The 17665-nt window shown below is 50.8% G+C and overlaps 1 protein-coding gene across 23 annotated transcripts in view; it reads left to right on the forward strand.

Annotated features, from left to right (window-relative positions):
- MEGF6 (multiple EGF like domains 6) overlaps positions 1–17665 on the forward strand; it is a 231718-nt gene that overhangs the window by 206221 nt on the left and 7832 nt on the right. For 22 of the 23 annotated variants that reach the window (XM_039509411.1, XM_039509408.1, XM_039509409.1 and 19 more), the window contains 11 exons: positions 1569–1700; positions 2730–2858; positions 3420–3551; positions 4377–4505; positions 5505–5633; positions 7406–7534; positions 9922–10050; positions 10937–11065; positions 15029–15157; positions 15988–16116; positions 16766–16897. In XM_039509411.1, the coding sequence (XP_039365345.1) occupies positions 1569–1700; positions 2730–2858; positions 3420–3551; positions 4377–4505; positions 5505–5633; positions 7406–7534; positions 9922–10050; positions 10937–11065; positions 15029–15157; positions 15988–16116; positions 16766–16897 (1428 nt within the window). The remainder of the gene's footprint in view (positions 1–1568; positions 1701–2729; positions 2859–3419; positions 3552–4376; positions 4506–5504; positions 5634–7405; positions 7535–9921; positions 10051–10936; positions 11066–15028; positions 15158–15987; positions 16117–16765; positions 16898–17665) is intronic. The other variant, XM_039509414.1, reaches the window with a different exon arrangement.

A 17665-nucleotide genomic window follows, 5' to 3' on the forward strand; every position in this document is an offset into this window, starting at 1 on the left:
GTAAGGGAACAGCATTCCAGACAGACAGGAGTGGTGCAGAATGATGGCGTTCGTAGAGACGCTGTCGTTGTCATAAAGATAACTGGCCCCAGCAGCTGGGATGCGTGTAGTCTGTCGCCCAGCTCCATACACTGACAGAGAGGAAATTCAGAGCACGAGAGCACAAGCCTCACTTAAGTCATAAAGAAACGATAAAATAAACCTGTCTCTTTAGTTCCTTTTAAATGGCTTTGTGGCGAGGTGCCCAGGGCTTGCAGGCACCTCAGGGCTGTAATATTTGAAAGAACGCTCTTGAATTGAAGAAACAGATTTCCCAGCCTGTTCAGCGTTACATTCACGTTGTTCAGACTCCTGGAAAGATTGCCTGGTGGGGAGAGAAAAGTTTTGTTAAGTTTAACTATGTGACTTCAGTGCTGCCTTCAGGGCCGCCCAGAGGATTCCAGGGGCCCGGGGTCTTCGGCGGCGGGGGGCCCTTCCGTTCCGGGACCCGCCGCCGAAGTGCCCCGAAGACCCATGGCGGGGCCCCCCCTGCCACCGAATTACCGCCGAAGCGGGACCCGCCGCCGAAGTTCAGCTCGGTCTTCGGCGGGGGGGGGCCCCACCGCGGGTCTTCGGGTCACTTTGGCAGCGGGTCCCGGAACGGAAGGGCCCCACCGCCGCCGAATTACCGCCGAAGACCGAGCTGAACTTCAGCGGCGGGTCCCGCTTCGGCGGTAATTCGCCGGCGGGGGGGTCGTTCCGCCCCGGAGCGGAAGGACCCCCCGCCGGCGAAGACCGGGAGCAGAAGAAGCTCCTGCGCCCGGCCCCGCAAGAGTTTTCCGGGGCTCCCGGAGCGAGTGAGGGACCCCGCTCCAGGGCCCCCGAAAAACTCTTGTGGGGGCCCCTGTGGGGCTCGGGGCCTGGGGCAAATTGCCCCTCTTGCCCCCCCCCCTCTGGGCGGCCCTGGCTGCCTTTCTACTGTCATTAGCTTCCCTCTCTTCCCTGGAGTAGGGCCCCGGGACCCAGAAAGTAAGGAAAAAAGCTTAATTCAAAGTAAATAACAATAAAACTCTCTGGAGAATGTAAACAGGGTGAATACTCTCTGAAAGCATTTGCATGAGGGTGGGGGTCTGTCCGGGACTGTGGGCTGGTGGGAGAGGGAAGTGGGGGAGGGAACAGATTTGAAACATGGTTAGTGCTTTTTGCGGCATCGTTCGTTGGTGGCATTTGCTTTCCCTGTCCCCAGGCCCTGATGGGGGAGCAGCGGTAACACAAGGGGGAGGAAGGTGTAGAGTGGGCAGCATGGTGGTCTTCAGCCACTTCCTAATGGATCAGTGTCTGCATTGCCATTGGTACGAATTGCCACCTTAGCAGTATCCTCAGCAGAATGGGGCCCACCGAGGGGTGGCCTCTCCAAGGCGGGGTCGTGTCCACTGGCTGCACAGAAGTTTGCCCTCTCCCGGCTCTGTGGATAAAGGGGAGCGTGTCATCCTCCAGGGCTGTGGAGCTGGCACCTTTCCCCAGCACTAACTGCCCTTTGGAATAATGAGTGGAAATTCCTCTGGCATCCGTCTCTGTCTGTGCTTCAGCTTGCCCCGCTGGCCGCTGGGGAGTGGGCTGCCAGGAGATCTGCCTGGAGTGTGAGAACGACGCCAGCTGTGACCCTGCCACGGGTGCCTGCCTGTGTCCACCTGGATATGTTGGCAGTCGCTGCCAGGATGGTAAGTGGGGCCATTTAAGGCGGGATTCGTTCTGTCTCGGTGAATGCGCGTGGGTGGTGATAACTAGGATTCCTACCGGCGAGGCCTGGATTATCCTACTTAGTGATCTGAGCCTGTGGTTATCTGTCGCCACTGGGCTAGACAAGAACCGACGCTTAGCATTGTACATCCTGGAGTGCCGTGCATTAGCTGGTATCCTCACAACTCCTATGAGCTACCACGGCTCCCTTTTATAGGGAATAGGTCTACCCCCATAGAGGAGGTGCAGCCTACAGCGCCAGAGGGGGTTTTTCTGTTGGTGTAGGAACACCGCCTCCCCAGGTGATGGTAGCTTCCATCGACAGCTGTGGGTGAGGTCGGCATAGCTACATGGGCCAGGGCTGTGCATTTCTCACACCCCTAACTGCAGGGGCGCTGGGACCATTTTTACAGGGGGGGTGTTGCTGAAAGCCATTGAATCAAAGTGCAAACCCCGTATATGATGGAAACCATTTCAAGCCAGGGGGTGCAGCAGTGCCCTCCCCAACCGCACCCTTAGTTCCCGCACCTGTGCCTAACCGACGTCACTGTGTTGACCTAAATTTTAAACGTAGCCTCAGCCTGGGAAACCAAGGCACCACGAGGTGGTGCAGCTGGCCCAGAGTCACACAGCAAGTCAGTTCCTGGGCCCCAGTGCTCTGCTCAGACAATCCCTCTGTGATCCGGCAGTGGTATGGAGCTAAAGTCGAGCTGCTCACAGGTGAGTGGCTTAATCCTCCTCCTTGTCCGACGTACGGAAGGAAGCGGTAATCCCAGAAGAAATGCAGCCCCTCAGTGCAGGTTCCTGGAGCTGGCCAGCCCAGGCGGGAGCATCTGAGCTCAGGCAAGCAGGGTTTTTAAAGCATGTGGCCGGGGCCAGTGTTGATGGCCCTGCTCTAGAGCCACGCTGGAAATCAGGGGGTGTAACACCACACGCTGCCTGTCAAAAATGGAACTACTGCACCGTTGCTATAGCAGCAGTTTGCTCTTAATCTCTCTCTTCCCTTGCAGTGTGTCCAGCTGGCTGGTTTGGGCCGGGCTGCCAGATGAGATGTAGCTGTGGGAATGACGGTCACTGTCACCCGGTGACAGGGAGATGTAGCTGTGCTCCTGGCTGGACTGGGGATGACTGCCGGAGAGGTATGGTACCTTTTGTGTGTCGTGGACGTGCTGTAGAGGGCACCTCTCCTCGGTGGATGTTCACTTTCATCTGTCTCCCCGTTCTGTCTGTGCAACTGTCTCTCACAGCCTCTGCCTACCTGCCTTCCCCCACCCTTTCCGTGTTCTTTGTGGGGATTCAGTCTGCACGAAGGACCCTGTACAAAATGCAGCGGTACCCTGTGTTACCTTATCACCTAGTATCAGAGGGGTAGCCGTGTTAGTCTGTATCCACAAGAACAGCGAGGAGTTGCTTCTGAAGAAGTGGGCTTTTTTACCCACGAAAGCTGATGGCCAGATAAACCTGTTAGTCTTTAAGGTGCCATCGGACTCCTCGTTGTTCTTATCACCTAGTTTCTTTCCATTGACCTGGCCTGAGGAGTGCTGGCTGCGTTCCTCTTTCTCTCTGTCCACATAAGCCATGCCCATTGATGGAAGCCACGCACGTGCAGCGGAGAAAAGAAAAGCCCCCTTTCCCCTGTGTCTTTGCCCAGCTGAGCAAAGGGCAGTGCCATTCAGGGCGTGGTCTCTCCTCTGTTTCAGCCTGTGACGCTGGCCACTGGGGCCCAGATTGTGCTAACACTTGCAACTGCAGCAACAGTGACGGAAGCTGCAATATGAGGACAGGACAGTGCATTTGTGAAGCTGGCTCCACGGGACTCCATTGTGATCAGAGTGAGTGTTGTCGGCAGGCTGGTCTTGCCTTTGGGCTAACCAAGCTGAACTCTGTTAGCTGTTATGGTAGGAAAAGGTGCTGGCCTGACCTCTGCTTACCCACAATGGTTAAAGTGCAGGTAGCAGCAGGGCCAGCTTCCCCCATAATGGCACATCTCTAGGGGGTGGGGCTGGTTCTTCTCCCATGCCTGGTCTCTTTGCTGATACAGTAGAACACCAGAGCTACGAACTGACCGATTAACCACATCCCTCATTTGGAACCAGAAGTACGTGATCAGGCAGCAGAGACAAAAAGAAAAAAGCTAGTACTGTACAGTCCTCTGTTAAATGTAAACTGCTAAAAAAAAAAGGGGGGGGGCGGGGAGAAAGTTAAAAAAAAATAAAGATTTGACAAGGGAAGGAAACTGCTTCTGTGCTTGTTTCATTTAAATGAAGATGGTTAAAAGCAGCATTTTTCTTCTGCATAGTAAAGTTTCAAAGCTGTATTAAGTCAGTGTTCAGTTGTGAACTTTTGAAAGAACCACCATAACGTTTTGTCAGAGTTATGAACAGCCTCTGTTCCCGAGGTGTTCGTAACACTGAGGTTCTACTGTATTACCAACGAGAGCCAGCTGCGACTGGTATTTTGGTGACATGGATCTGTTCCCTAAGTCCTGGAGCAGAGACCACCAGTCCACTCCAAACAACCAGCCATCAGATAGCGGTACTTTCATTCACTGCTGCCCTCACTCGGCAGGGTGAGAACCAGCGGTCTCACGTAGACCCTTAAAGTGACCCTGATTAGAAGGACATTCTGGTCAACGCTGGTTGCCTTGTATTTGCTAGAGTGTCCAGAAGGATGGTTTGGGCTAAGCTGCCGACGCCGGTGTCAGTGTGACAATGGAGCTGTCTGTGACCACGTCAGTGGGGCGTGCACCTGCAGCCCTGGCTGGAGCGGGACGTTCTGTGAGCGTGGTGAGTACCTGGTTTTGCTCCTTTAGGAGAGCTAAGGGACCTGTCATGTCCAATGGAGTCTCCATGTCACTGGGAATTGTACAAGACAAGAAGCACCCAGCAGAGCTGTGGGGAATATTGCACTGTCCCAAGCTGGCCCCAAAGTTTAATTCTGGAGATAGCAGGTTCATATAAACTAGTGAATGACAGTGCATGTAAACAAGGAGCATGTGGGTGTGTTCTGGCAGCAGGAAGGCTATCTGATTTTGCATGGGGCGTGCATGCATTTGAAAAGGGTAGTTCTGCACTTCCTGGTTCCCACTGAGATTGAAAGAGCCAACAAAAGGCTGCTCTCACCTTATCTTCAGCCTGGTCAGATGCAAGAAAGACCAGCAACTCCGCGCGGGTTGAGTCCACAGCAGGCGAGGGCGCGCTAGACCCACATCCCCGCTTGCTGTGGCCTAAGTGTCTGTGTAGACAAGCCCACGGTATTCGTGGTATGTCAACAGGGAAATGGCGGCACAGAGAGGGGAAATGCCTTCTCCAAGATCTGAGGGTGAAATTCACCCCTGCTCAAAGAGCCAGCACACGAGTCTCGCAACAAGACAAGTGGTGAATCGTCTCTGCATGGCTCACCCGCAGTTAGTCCTCTGCTTTAACCAGTCAACACCGCTTAATTCTCAGATACTGTATTGGTTACTATAGTTACATTACTATAGAAAAATAAACTTGTTTGATAGGACAATCTGGGGCATTAACACTGGTGTGTCGAATAACCAGCCCTTGCCTTCTATGGGACATGGCTCTCCTATTGCACTACCCTGCAGTTCCAAGTTTGAATCCTGTCTTGGTGCAAGGGTGTAACAATTTTTTTTGCGAAGTTCCTACAAATCCATTAGCAAAGTACTTTATTAGCAGAATGAGGTGTTGTGTAGTGTCCCTCTCTCCTTGGGAGATTTCCAGCCCTCTGCACACACCGACGTGAATACAAACATTTCTGGGCTTTTTCTGTTTTCCCAGCCTGTCCCGATGGATTTTATGGCCTGGAGTGTCAGAAATCCTGCACATGTCTGAACGGAGCCCGCTGTGATCATGTGACGGGGCGCTGCATCTGTGCCGCCGGCTGGATTGGCCTTAACTGTAACCAGAGTAAGTTCTGAGGTTATACCATTAAATCTATCCCAATAGAGGATTCCCATTTGCAGGCTACTGGTGCCTTGGAAGGTGAATTTAGTCAGAGACGGCTTGCAGTCGATCATACAGTATCCTTGTTTCTCTGTCTTGGCACGTGATCCAAAGAAATTGGTGTTTGCTTCTCTTTTGCTACTTATTCCCACCTCTGTTGCTTTCATGACACAGAAGGGAGTGTGACGTCAGGTAGGGAGTAAGCAGCAGGAGTTGATGAATGCTGATTGAGGAGTTAAACCCTGGGTGGCACTCCGGTCGGATGATAATACATGAGAACAGGAGCCCTTGAAAAGGGATAGATGGATCAGCTTTAAAGGTGGGTTTTGCCCTTCCATCCAGAGGAACAGCGAGTAATTTACAGACCATGTGCCAGATCTCAGGTGGTGTAAATCAGCATAGCTTCACTGAAGTCAGTGAACCTGCTCTCATTTGCACCAGCTCAGGATCTGGCTGTACATATAGGAATCTCATATCCAGTTGAAACTGCTATGGAAGCTTAGATTGGCTAAAGGTAATTACTCCACCTGGATTTTGTCCAGGATGAAATTGTCCCTCTAGTGAATATTTTTCAAAGCTTTTCATGAGGTGCCAGCAGCTCTTTAGGAGCTTGTGCTAGTGAAACAAACATGGTGGGGGGGGGGGGAAGGCTTCTTTCCTCTGTGACACACAAAGCTTTGCTGTTGCCTTCACGTTGGTCTGAAGAGTCAATGCAACTGCTTGTGCCAAAATAATCAAAGATCCTGCTAAAGTCTTGCTATAATGAAATCCTTCATTCTCAGAGCACTGCTGCCTCTGTAGTAGTAGTAGGAAGGTGAGGGTTTCAGACACCAATGTCTCCTGCACCATTGATAGCTTTCACCTTCAACAGATGCATGCTGTTTCCACAGGTCTTTTCCACTTTTGATCTCCTCTCTCCATTTCAGTTGTGCTCTTTATTTGATGCTGAGAACAGCTGTGCCAGCCAGGGAGGGTGAATTGACTCCAGAAAAATAAGCTCCCATCTCCCTGGCCCCAGGACCTTAACCCGTTTCTATAACCCATGCCCATGGGAAGGTTCAGAAATGCTGAGTTAGCTTTTCTTGTTTTTACATCTGCCTGTTACTGCCAGATTTCAGCCTGGGCCAGATGTGGGCAGTTCTTGTGCTGCATCTACCAGGACTATAATTAGGAAATCCCAAAAGTCTCAGAGAAAGCCTGTTCTTGCAAGATTTCTAGCCCTGTTTTATAGACTGAAGAAGTTCAGAGACACTTTTGACCTGGATCTGAATTGTGCAGCATTTATCGGAAACAGACTCCCAATCTCAGGGAAATGGGGGGGGGGGGCAAATTTTTTCTATGTTGCAGTTTACCTCCAAAAGTTTTGAATGGCTCAGCCTCTTTGCCCATAACTGCAGATAGTAGTGAGGTTTGGGGCATCTGTGAGAACAGCTTCCTAATAGAAAATAGCATTGAAAAATAACATCCATATTTGTGAACTGCAGCCATATATACAATCTGACTGTTGTTTTCTCATGATAGAGTAAACACGTTTTTACACACTCTCTCTCTCTCTCTCTCCTTGAGCAGGCATAGCTGGCAGGTAACCTGACCTTCTTGTAACATTTTCATTGGTGAGGTCGCTGGTTCGTCCCCTTTGTCTTCTCCCAAACAGCTGCATTTCTGAATCAGCAGTAAAAGTCTATGTAACTAATACCTGTTACTTAGTTGTTGTGCCTAATTCTGTTTCTCTGCAGCTTGTGAGGATCACTGGTATGGAGAGAATTGCAGTCAGGCATGCAGCTGCTTTAACGATGCCACCTGTGACCATGTTAGTGGCCAGTGTCTCTGTGCGGCTGGATGGACAGGAGCCACTTGCCAGCAAGGTAATACAACGTGTGGTCATGTCCTATTCCAAACTGGCTTCTTCCTTGTCCTGCAGAGAAAATCAGCCATTGGGGAAAAAAAATTCCAAGTCTCTGTGTGAGTTGTAGTTTGAATCGGTCTAGCAGCTGTGCTCTGGTGGCGTGGTGATGAGCCGGGATCATGGTTCAGATCATCTCCACTTGTGCTGCACATGCTAGCTCTCAGTAAGGGCTCTGTCTTGCAAAGCGCTGAGCATTCTGGCCCTGATCCAGCAAAGCACTTAGTCCCAAGTCAATGGGACTAGACACGTGCTTACAGTTAAGCATGTGATTACGTGCTTTTTCTGGGGTCCTACAGCAGCTTAACATAATATAAGAACATAAGTACAGCCATACGGGTCAGCCCAGTGGTCCATCTAGCCCAGTATCCTGTCTTCCGACAGTGGACAGTGCCAGACGCTTCAGAGGAAATGAACCGAACAGGGCAATTCTGAGTAATCCATCCTCTGTCATTCAGTCCCAGCTTCTCAGCTGGAGGTTTAGCATGCAGAATCAAGCACTAAAGGAACTTTAGAAAATGCAGATATAACCTGTTTTACTTGACTATTATGGTAAACGACAGAGAAGTTGTTTTTCCACCAAGGGGACTGTGTCCATCCTATGGTTCTTTGATAGTGAAGTTTGGTAACATTGCCCAGACGTGGAAGAGCAGGATGTTCTGCAAGTCAAGACTGAAGTCACTGGCTGCCAACCCGTGGCACTAAATTCATACAACTCCCTTTAAAAATAATTCAGAGTATTCCGGACTAAACACTCTCCAAAGGCATCTGGTGGACCACTCAGTTACTTAAATTTCATGTCATCAAGTTACTGATCCCACCAGCCTCCTTATGCCAGGCACAGACATCCCAAGAAACAGGAACAGGTTCCACTGGATCCTGCAGCGATGTTGTGAGGCTGTATTTGTGACACCCCAGCTCGTTTCTATGGCAGCAGCGTGTGAAGTGGCAAGCCCGGGTTATGGACCTCATAGCAGGGGCAGGAAGGAGAAGAGAAATATCTTCACTAGCAAAAAAGCTTTTGCAGGAAAACACAGGCCAAGCATAGTTCAGCATCCAAGCTCTTTCCTTCCAAGTTTACTGTGTTATGCAAGGCACCCCCCACCCCCCATCTGGCCTTTGGAAAAGCCAAGTTTATAGCAGTCTTGTGCCAAGCTGTGTTTAGCTGGTGAGCCAAAACCACCTTCCTTGTTCCAATGGGCTATAAACCTCCAGTCTTCCAACTCACTTGCTGTGCCACGTTTTGTTGAGACCTTGCCCAGTGGGACCCAGGATTCTCATACATTCCCCCAGACTCACCGTTCTGGGCTCCATGTGCCATTCCCAGAGGAGGGATCAGTAACTAGAGCTGAGGTTCCCAAACCTTGTTTTGCTGCCTGCTCCCCAGAGGAGTAACATGACAGGGCCCCACCCTTACAGGGCAGAAAGTGACTCACCCAGGGGAGTGTGCAGCTCACACCTGGGTTGGCGGCAGGATCCGGTTGGCTACATCGCTGGAGGTGTCCTTGGCAGCGTGGCACGGAGTGGACCCGTGCTCCTTGCCCTGCCTCCCCCTTGCCTGGAGCCTCTCGCTCCTGCAGGCTCTGGTGGGTTTAAAATACACGGGGTTGCAGCCGGCCAGGTGTCCAGGGCAGCAGGGGAGAGCAGCAGGCTGCTGCTGGGGCAGGGTGGAGCTGGGCTGAGTGGTCTGCAGCCCCTCAACACCTCACACCCTCTGGCAGACCTCATGCCACAATCACCTCACCAGCCCACAGGTCCTGCCGGGCCTGTAGGCAGGTTCCCACCTGCCTGGCGAGCTTCAGAGGGGTCACTTGGTGTCATTGGAACCACAGCACTGGGACAGAGAGAGAGTAGCCAGGAGCCGGGCTTCTGTAGTTGGTGGGAGCTGGAGCTGATCCCTACTCCGCACACACTGAATGGGAGGAAGCCTCGGGCAGGGCTCAGGAGGTCAAGGCACCACCAAATGGGTAAAGTGGGAGCTGTGGGGAAAGCATGGGAGAGAAGAGAGAGGTTACAGTACTGAGGTTTTCCATGCACGTGACTCCCTCACCTCTCTGCTGTTTCTCTCCCTTCCCCACCCCAGCCCAGTCCCCTGTGGTGTGACACCCCTTATATACAAGTAAAAATGCAGAACCCTCCTGTGGGGCCAGCTAGACAGCCCCCAGGCATTACTGCATTGTGTTCTTGTTACTTATTTCTAGTGGTAGCAGCTCCATTTCATTTCTGTCTACTCCTAACCCCACTCCTCACCCCCGCTTCCTACATTACGACAGGCCTGATCTCTGCATTTTAAACCCAGTGTCAAGAGCTGCTTTCTGACTTTGGTCTTTGTCCTAATTTTTCCCCAAGCGTGTCCATATGGTTTCTATGGTGTGAACTGCCACCAGCACTGCCTCTGTCGGAATGGCGGAACGTGTGACCCCGTCACGGGGCACTGCACATGCCTAGAAGGATGGACTGGATTGGCTTGTGAGCTGGGTAAGCACCAGGAGTGGAGCAGCTGGTCACGTTAACTACGGGCCGTTGGAACCTGTAAAACGTTTGTTGCACATTTGACTCACTCCCAAGAAGTTTTCCCTAATTTCACTTCAGTCATTTCATGCTCCAAGATTGCAAAAAAATATTAATTTGGCTGCAGAAGGATAGCGAGGAGCATTGCGGGGCCTCAGGGAACACAGTTTGGGCCATGTTTATATTAAAATGTAATGAAAATAGGGCTACCAAATTTCCAACAAAGAGCAGCAATGCAGCTTCGGAATGTTTTGAGTTTGGTTCCAGCTGGTTTTGATGCCAGCGTATGTCTGAGCTGGTGCAGCACATCCATGAGGGAAGCACAATGTGCTTTCTAATCTCATCTACACTCAGTCAAGACTGCACCCAAGGGGAGGAACCCCAGTGGTCAACGGAGCCATAACTCCAGTAGCCCGTCTTAGAACCATCTGGTGGTGATAGCAGGGTCATTAGCCTTCTCCCTCTAGAGTATGTCGACACTGCAGCTGGGACCGTGCCTCCCGGCATGGGCAGACAGACAGGCACTAGAGTGCTAAAAGAGGAGCAGTGTGGACATTGCAGCTCCCGTGAAAGTGAGGGCCAGCTCAGACACAGGGGTTTGGGCAGGCTCGAACTCAGGCCATGTCTCCACCGGAGCTTCAATGTCCACACTGCTATTTTTAGCTTGCTAGCTCGAGGAAAGCTAGTGCAAGTCTCTCTGCTCAGGCTGGGGGGCCTGCTCCCAGCTGCCGTGTAGACACATCCTTACTTTCTGTCCCCAAGGAGGAGTTGTGGGTTTGTATTTCTGGGGCTAAGATTCTGTCACGTGCTATTTCTAAAACCACTTCAGTCAACTCTCTCTGGCTTCCACTAGAATGTGCGCAAGGACAGTATGGTGTGGACTGCCAGCAAGCCTGCGACTGCCAGAACAGGGGGCTGTGCGACCGGCAGACAGGCCACTGCATCTGCCGGGCTGGCTGGACTGGGCAGCAGTGCCAACGCGGTAAGTGAAAGCCACAGGAGCCCACCAGTAGTTGTAGCTCCTGCTTACGTGCCAGGACAAGGGAACGGGTTTGGCTGGCCTGAGCCCTCCCTCAGATGGAACCTTTCTGAGGGTCAGGGAAGTCGAGTTACCTTGTTTTTTTAAAAGGCTGTTTTTTGATACAACGAGAAAAGCACAAGTCCCCTCTGCTGCAGGTAGCAGATACTTTGCTTGATGCATCTGTTCTAGGTGCCAGGGAATTATTGAGTAAATAAAGGGCCCAACGTTTGGCTTGCACAGCTCAAGAGAAAACATGCCATGGTTTTAGCTTTGCAAACTTGTTCTGTCTGTCGCTGTTCTCCCCTCAAGGTCTGAACAAAAGCAATGTTCTCCTGCGTGTACGCAGTGCTGTACAGTCATGAAAAGGCCACGTCCCTTCCCAGAGATCCTAACGTGTCATTCTGCTCCCCCGAAGTCCATGGCAAAACTGCAGGAGCAGACCCTGAATGAGACAGATACACAGCCTGCCCTGAGCAGCAGATGGCAGTGGAAGGCAGGGTGAAGCTGAAATGTCATAGGAAAACCTCCTCCTGACCCAAGACTTTAATAGCTTTATGCTGCTCCAGATCACCTTCCCTCCTTCCCCCTTTCCAGCTTCTGAGCTTACTCACTACTGGCACCATTGTGCAGACCCGAAATGCCTGGCTTCTGTCCTAAGCACCAGCAAGCTCTTAGGCCTGCCTTCTGCGGCCCTCCTATTCATCTTATCTACAGACTTTACTAAGTACCCTGGCAATCCCTTTGCTATTAGCTAGTGTTGAAAGGGAGGCTGGCTTGAGAAAGGGGAGCCTCAGGGACTGGATCAAATCCCAGAAGATCAGCAAAGGGGACCCCCTCCCCTCCACTCCCCTCCCCGAAGTTCCAGCAAGTGTAGCCCACTGTGAAGGGGGTTATTAGTCTGAGGCTGGTAATCAGCTGAAGCCGTCTGCCTGAATGAGTTGTCTGCTGCAGCCATTCCCACCCTCAGCAGCACGGCTAGGGAAAGCCCTGACATTTACAAGGTGTTTACTGTGTCACTGCTTTGGTTCTGAGCTCTTGTAGGTATTGTGGGTGTGTGGCTGCTTTGTTCCCTGGATCATTAGCAGGAAGCAGGCTGTGGCCTGTAATATGACGTTGCTGGAACATTTCTTAATGTGGGACGAAGGTCAGGCAAGTTTCAAGAGCTGTTTGAGGCTTTGCAAAGCTGAGAAATCCTAATCTTCTTCCGGAGTGTCCCTTTCACAAGTATCCCCTTTCACTGCTGCACTCTCTGGCTGAGCTGTGTGTACATTACATGATGTGTAGCATTGTTCCGCTCCCTCTCGGCCTCTCTTCACACAGACGGTCATTCCAGGGCTCTAGTAGCTTTTGTCCTCTCTGAACCCCTTCTTTTCTGCTTGATTTTTCACCGCCTCCCCATCATGGGCATTCCATTGAGCTGTATAAGGCAGCTCTGGGGGATTTCAGACTCCGATGAAAGCAGGATGTGCTCTTGTGAGATATCTGACCTCATGGTTAGAAGAAAAGTATCTGAATTTTTGGATTCTGCTCTGAACGGAACCCTCAGAAGCTTCTGAGCCTTCTCCAAGCAGAATATCAAGTGTTCTGCTACGTGGCATTGAGCTCCTCTTGGGCCAGTGTGCATGGGGGGCCAGGGCAGAGTTCTGATGGTGCCAGTGAAATTTATTTTAGTGTTTTTTCAGACCTGGATGTGGTGTCATGATGCAAATTGCAAACCGCAATGCCAGGATACGGTTCTGCTTCTCCTTCCAATTAGAAAGTGTAGGAGAGAATTACCCACAGAAGCAAACGCTCAGTGGAAGATTCCAAATGTCTGCCCTGTTCCATAGCCTCCCTGCTTCTTACCCTCACTTATTTGCATTGGACCTTAGCCATCTGGTTCTTCTGTCTGAGGAGAAAAGCAGATAATGAGAGCTGTGCCATAAAGAGGTTTGACTGGACTTGGCACACCCTCAGTACAGCCTCAAGTACTGTAACGTGAAACACACATCTCACGTAACCAGCCACCATCTTTGGGGACTGGCAGGCCCCATCGTTTTGGCTGGGTATTCAAGTCAGCCTCGAGGCACTTTACCAGATCGCAGGTCCATGTCGCTGTGTTATGTGGAACTCTTTGCACATGATCCTTCTCTACTCAAGTTGTTGCTTTTCACAGGGCAGCTTGAAGCAATGCATCATCGTAACCAGAACGATGATTTGCAGTGAAACTATTCAGGACTTTTTCTGTCTAACTGTAGGCAGAATTTCACTACATTGAGACCACCGTCTGCATTGACATTAAGATTTACAAAGTCCAGCAATGCCTATCCCTTGCTAGCTTACCCCCACCAAAAGTCAGACTCCTTTATTTGAGTTCCTTTTAGGGCTTGTTTTTTAGAAAAGTTAGGTGTGCAAATGTGCACACACAATATATGCACAACTATGTCCCTAATCTATGCTTGCAGTTACCCCAGTTGCATGTGCAAATTGGGTGAGTGCATGGACAAATGCACCTATTTTGTCATTTGCACATGCAGTTACTGAATTTGTGCACTCAGTCCTGTTGACTAGTTGCCAATTAGTTGTGTAGCTTGTGCGTTTGTGCAACTAACTTCTCTAAAATTCAGACAATGACTGTCTTATCTGGTTTCCATATGCTTTAAGAACCAGCCTCTCACTTCTTCATAGATGACAGGAGGAGAATGGCCCTGATGGTGATGCTATCCTGGCTCCCAGCTCCCACTAAATGGTGCCAGGAATAATGTGTCCAAAAACATTTGGCACTGTTAAAGAGAGAGACTTTCACACCAAATTAGGAAAAAGAGAATGTTTATGCAAAGAGCAGTTTGTCGGCTCACGACTTTCTTTCTTCCCCTCTTTCTGCCTGGCTCAGCTCTTCTCCCCGCCTCAGCACCCACTTTCTCCCTGCTCTGGATTCTGCCAAAGTTTCTGACCTCATGGTCTGTTTTCTCAAAGGTAATGGAGATGTCACAAAGCCAACAGGAAGTGCCAAGTTCAGCCCTGACGTAGATGTGTGCAACTCCGCTGACTTCCTTGGGAGTTGGAACTGTTTAGGCCAAGGCTGAATTTGGCCAAACTGACCTTATTACCTCATTTTATGAACAGAAGATTCAGAAAATCCCACTGTTAGAAACAAGCAAAGATTGTTATGGAGAGTGCAAAGAAATGCTGAGTCAATGGATTTCTCAGGGGACTGGCGATTTCAGACGAGGGGTAATGGGAGCTGGAGCCTTTTCCCCGGTGCTCACTGATTCGCTCGTGCCCAGAGCGATTAACACGCTTGTGCCCAGGTGATTAACACGTTATTGTCTGGTGACTGTACAGTGGCCAGTGTCATGAGTTTATTCCTAGTCAACAAGTTTCCCCTTTGACAGGTAAAGCAGCTGCACAGTTGGCACTAACTGGCTCCCTTGCTGATGGTCTCAGTCGAGAGGCCAAGGACTGACTGGGCTACAGAGATTAAACTCTTCTCTCACTCCTAAAGCAGCTGCGGTACAGGGACCCTTTCAGGTCAGGGTCCTGGCGCTCCAGCCAAGCAGTGTTGGGAAGCTTGCCCAGCTGCTACCCATGCTGTACCTCCTCTGGGGATGAATGAAGGACCCCATTCTCCAGAGCTGTCAGCCTGGTACCTATCGCCACCACCAAAGAAAAGAAACAAGTCTGAGCTATTTAATCCTGTTCCCAGTCTCGTTAGGCCCAGCTCTGCACTGACAGAGCCCATCTGACTTGTCAAACATGAAGTGAAACATAAAGCTTCACCCCCTGACATGAGAAAACGAAAGGGACATAAAATAAACGTTTGAAGTTCTTTGTGGCAGGAGAGCATGGTTTGAATTGCCCTGTGTAATGAAACCAGACCATGCCTGTCTTCATTCTGTAGCACCCCCCTAACCCCCACCTCTCTCTACGTTTGAATCGCTGCAGCTTGCCCGGAGGGCACGTTCGGAGATCGCTGTGCAGAGCAGTGCACCTGTGGGGCTGGAGTCTCATGCCACCACATCACTGGCGCCTGTGACTGCCCCACAGGCTGGAGGGGACAACGCTGTGAGAAAGGTGAGAGAATCACACCTCTCATCACATCACCTCTGCTTCGTCTGTGCTGCTCAGGCTGTTCTGGTTACATTTCAGCCTCAGATGAAGCCATGGAGCCTGGCCGTCTTGGGAACAAGCCTGATTTCTCTAGAGTAACAGACGAAGTGGGAGTAGATGGCTCAGGGGATGGGCAGTGGGCTCAGGGGATGGGCAGTGGGCATTTACCTCGGTTGCTGTAACAAATGCTGCCGGCTGGCTGATGTCAGAGTTCGAGCCCAGTACAGTCCCCAGTAGTCAGACAGCCGCAGCATTATTGGCACTGATAGTCACCAAGACATCTCAGCAGAGGCCCAGGGCTAAACGGGTCACAGAAACTGAACTCCCACTCACCTCTCTCACAGACCCTCCAGGCCAAGGCAGCTTGGGGGAAGCTTGTATGGCTGGTGCCCTATTTGGCCCTTAACCTATTTGGTTAAGAGGACTGTTTTCTTAGCCTGTCCGTCTGGCATCTCTCATTGCACTAGAAAGAGAAGTGTGCCGAGGAAAGGGGGCCTTGGGATGACTGGGGGAAGCAGCCAGACCTTGAGATTTGCTCACTTATGGAGACATTGGCTTCTTAGCAGCTCCTTGGACAGACGGTGCCCAGCTGGGACACGACACGTCTTCAGCTCACATTGGTATTCAGTGGGGCATTTCTTTCACGTTTCCAGGAAGGCTGCAGCAATACTGCATTAAACCTTTAATTACACTTGATTTTGGGGCCATCAGATTCCTGCTGGTGCTGGGCACTAGGAAGAATTTACAAGCTTTTTGTCTTGATTTCTTTTCCCCACCCTGTTTCCTTCCCACAGCCTGCCTGCCTGGTTCATTTGGGAAAGACTGTGCCAGCCGCTGCGACTGTCCCCCAGGAACACCTTGCAACCATGTCACTGGCCAGTGTGGCTGCCCTCCAGGATTTATGGGCCATGGATGTGAACAATGTACGGAGGAGGGAACAGCCCTTCTACAGTTACTAGCAGAGTCCAGGGAACTAGACGGGTCAATCCATTACTACTAAAAAAACCAGTGTGTTGCCAAATAGCAGCTCACACTTTGGCAGGCGGAGCATGCCCACATAATCCTAACAGTGCAAAGGCAGCCAAGTGGGAAACCAGAGCAGCATATTCCAGCCAAAGGATTAGCAGTAAATCAGAGAGACAGAGCTCCTGTGGATATGAGCAAGTCTGGGAGAGACAGAGGCATGTGAGCACATTCTTCAGTGCTGTAAGTGTATGTATTTCAGATCTCTCCGTGCATGTGTGGATGCATGATTGCAGAGGGCATCTAGTATCTGAAAATACTTCCTATCCTCTTCAATCCCACTCCTTTGTGCATCCTAGCAACTACCCCCATGCGCCTCACAACAGGATACACCAGCGAGGCTGGTTCCCATTTCCCCTTGCTTTGAGTGGCGGATGTAAGACCATGCGCACTGAAGGCCATTCTAAATCTTGGCTCTGGGTTTTGATACCAATAAGTCCTGCTCTGTAGTGGAGTTCTAAATATGACATACGATAGGGAGTGGGGCTTGCAGGGAGACCAAGAGCCCCTACAATAATGCTGTGGTGTTTTCATCTCTTCTTCCTACAGCCTGTCTGCCAGGGACCTTCGGGCTGAATTGTGCTCAGGCTTGCCAGTGCCCAGAAGTGAACCAAGACTGTCACCCTGTCACTGGGGAGTGTATCTGTGCACCTGGTTACCATGGAAGAAATTGCCAGCTAAGTGAGTTTGCACTAAACTTTGTCTTCCGTGTTGTCAAGGTTCATGTGACTTCCCCTACAGCGTCTCTGCTGGATGCTAGCCAATCAGGGACTGGGTTCTTCAGGGCATAAGCTGATCATCCTGTGGGGTCAGGAAGGAAGTTTCTAGTAGCATTCACGATTAACTAAACAGAGGAGAGGGGACTCCACCTTCCTCGGCAGCAGTGGATATTAGTCATGACCAGGAACTGAACTCCAGGAGCCTTGGGACCGCTCCAATATGGCACCTCCTGCATTCGGATTGGCTGTCATCCCAGGTTCCCACTCTTCTTTCCTTTCCCCTCACTCGTGCAGCTTGAGAGTTTTTAAAACATTTCCCAGGTTATGTCTTTGTGAACCTTGCCAGTAACGGGGAAAATGATTCCGCCCAAGCAGGCATTTTCTGTTCCCTTTGGTCCTCCGTCTGTCCCTGCATACTCATCCATCCATCCATCGATTCACACCCATACACGCACTTTCTCTTACTAATTAGTGAGTTACATTTTGTGCTGTCAAAAACAATTTCATATACACGAGTGCCACATTCTGCCATTTCCCATCTAACCCATGGACGAGTTGGCTACGTAGTATGATCAACAGAGAACTTTTTCCTGCTCTTTTCCTCTAAGAGTAAAACTCCTTGGATCAGTTTCTCTCTGCCAAGAGCAAGGAGAGCTATTGAGAGACGCTTTCACCTTCCTCCTTTTGACTGTGCAACTGGAGGAAGGGCGGGGATTGATGGGCACCTTAT

This window comes from Mauremys reevesii, linkage group 21 (assembly GCF_016161935.1).
Source record: "Mauremys reevesii isolate NIE-2019 linkage group 21, ASM1616193v1, whole genome shotgun sequence".
In the NCBI taxonomy this organism is placed as follows: domain Eukaryota; kingdom Metazoa; phylum Chordata; order Testudines; family Geoemydidae; genus Mauremys; species Mauremys reevesii.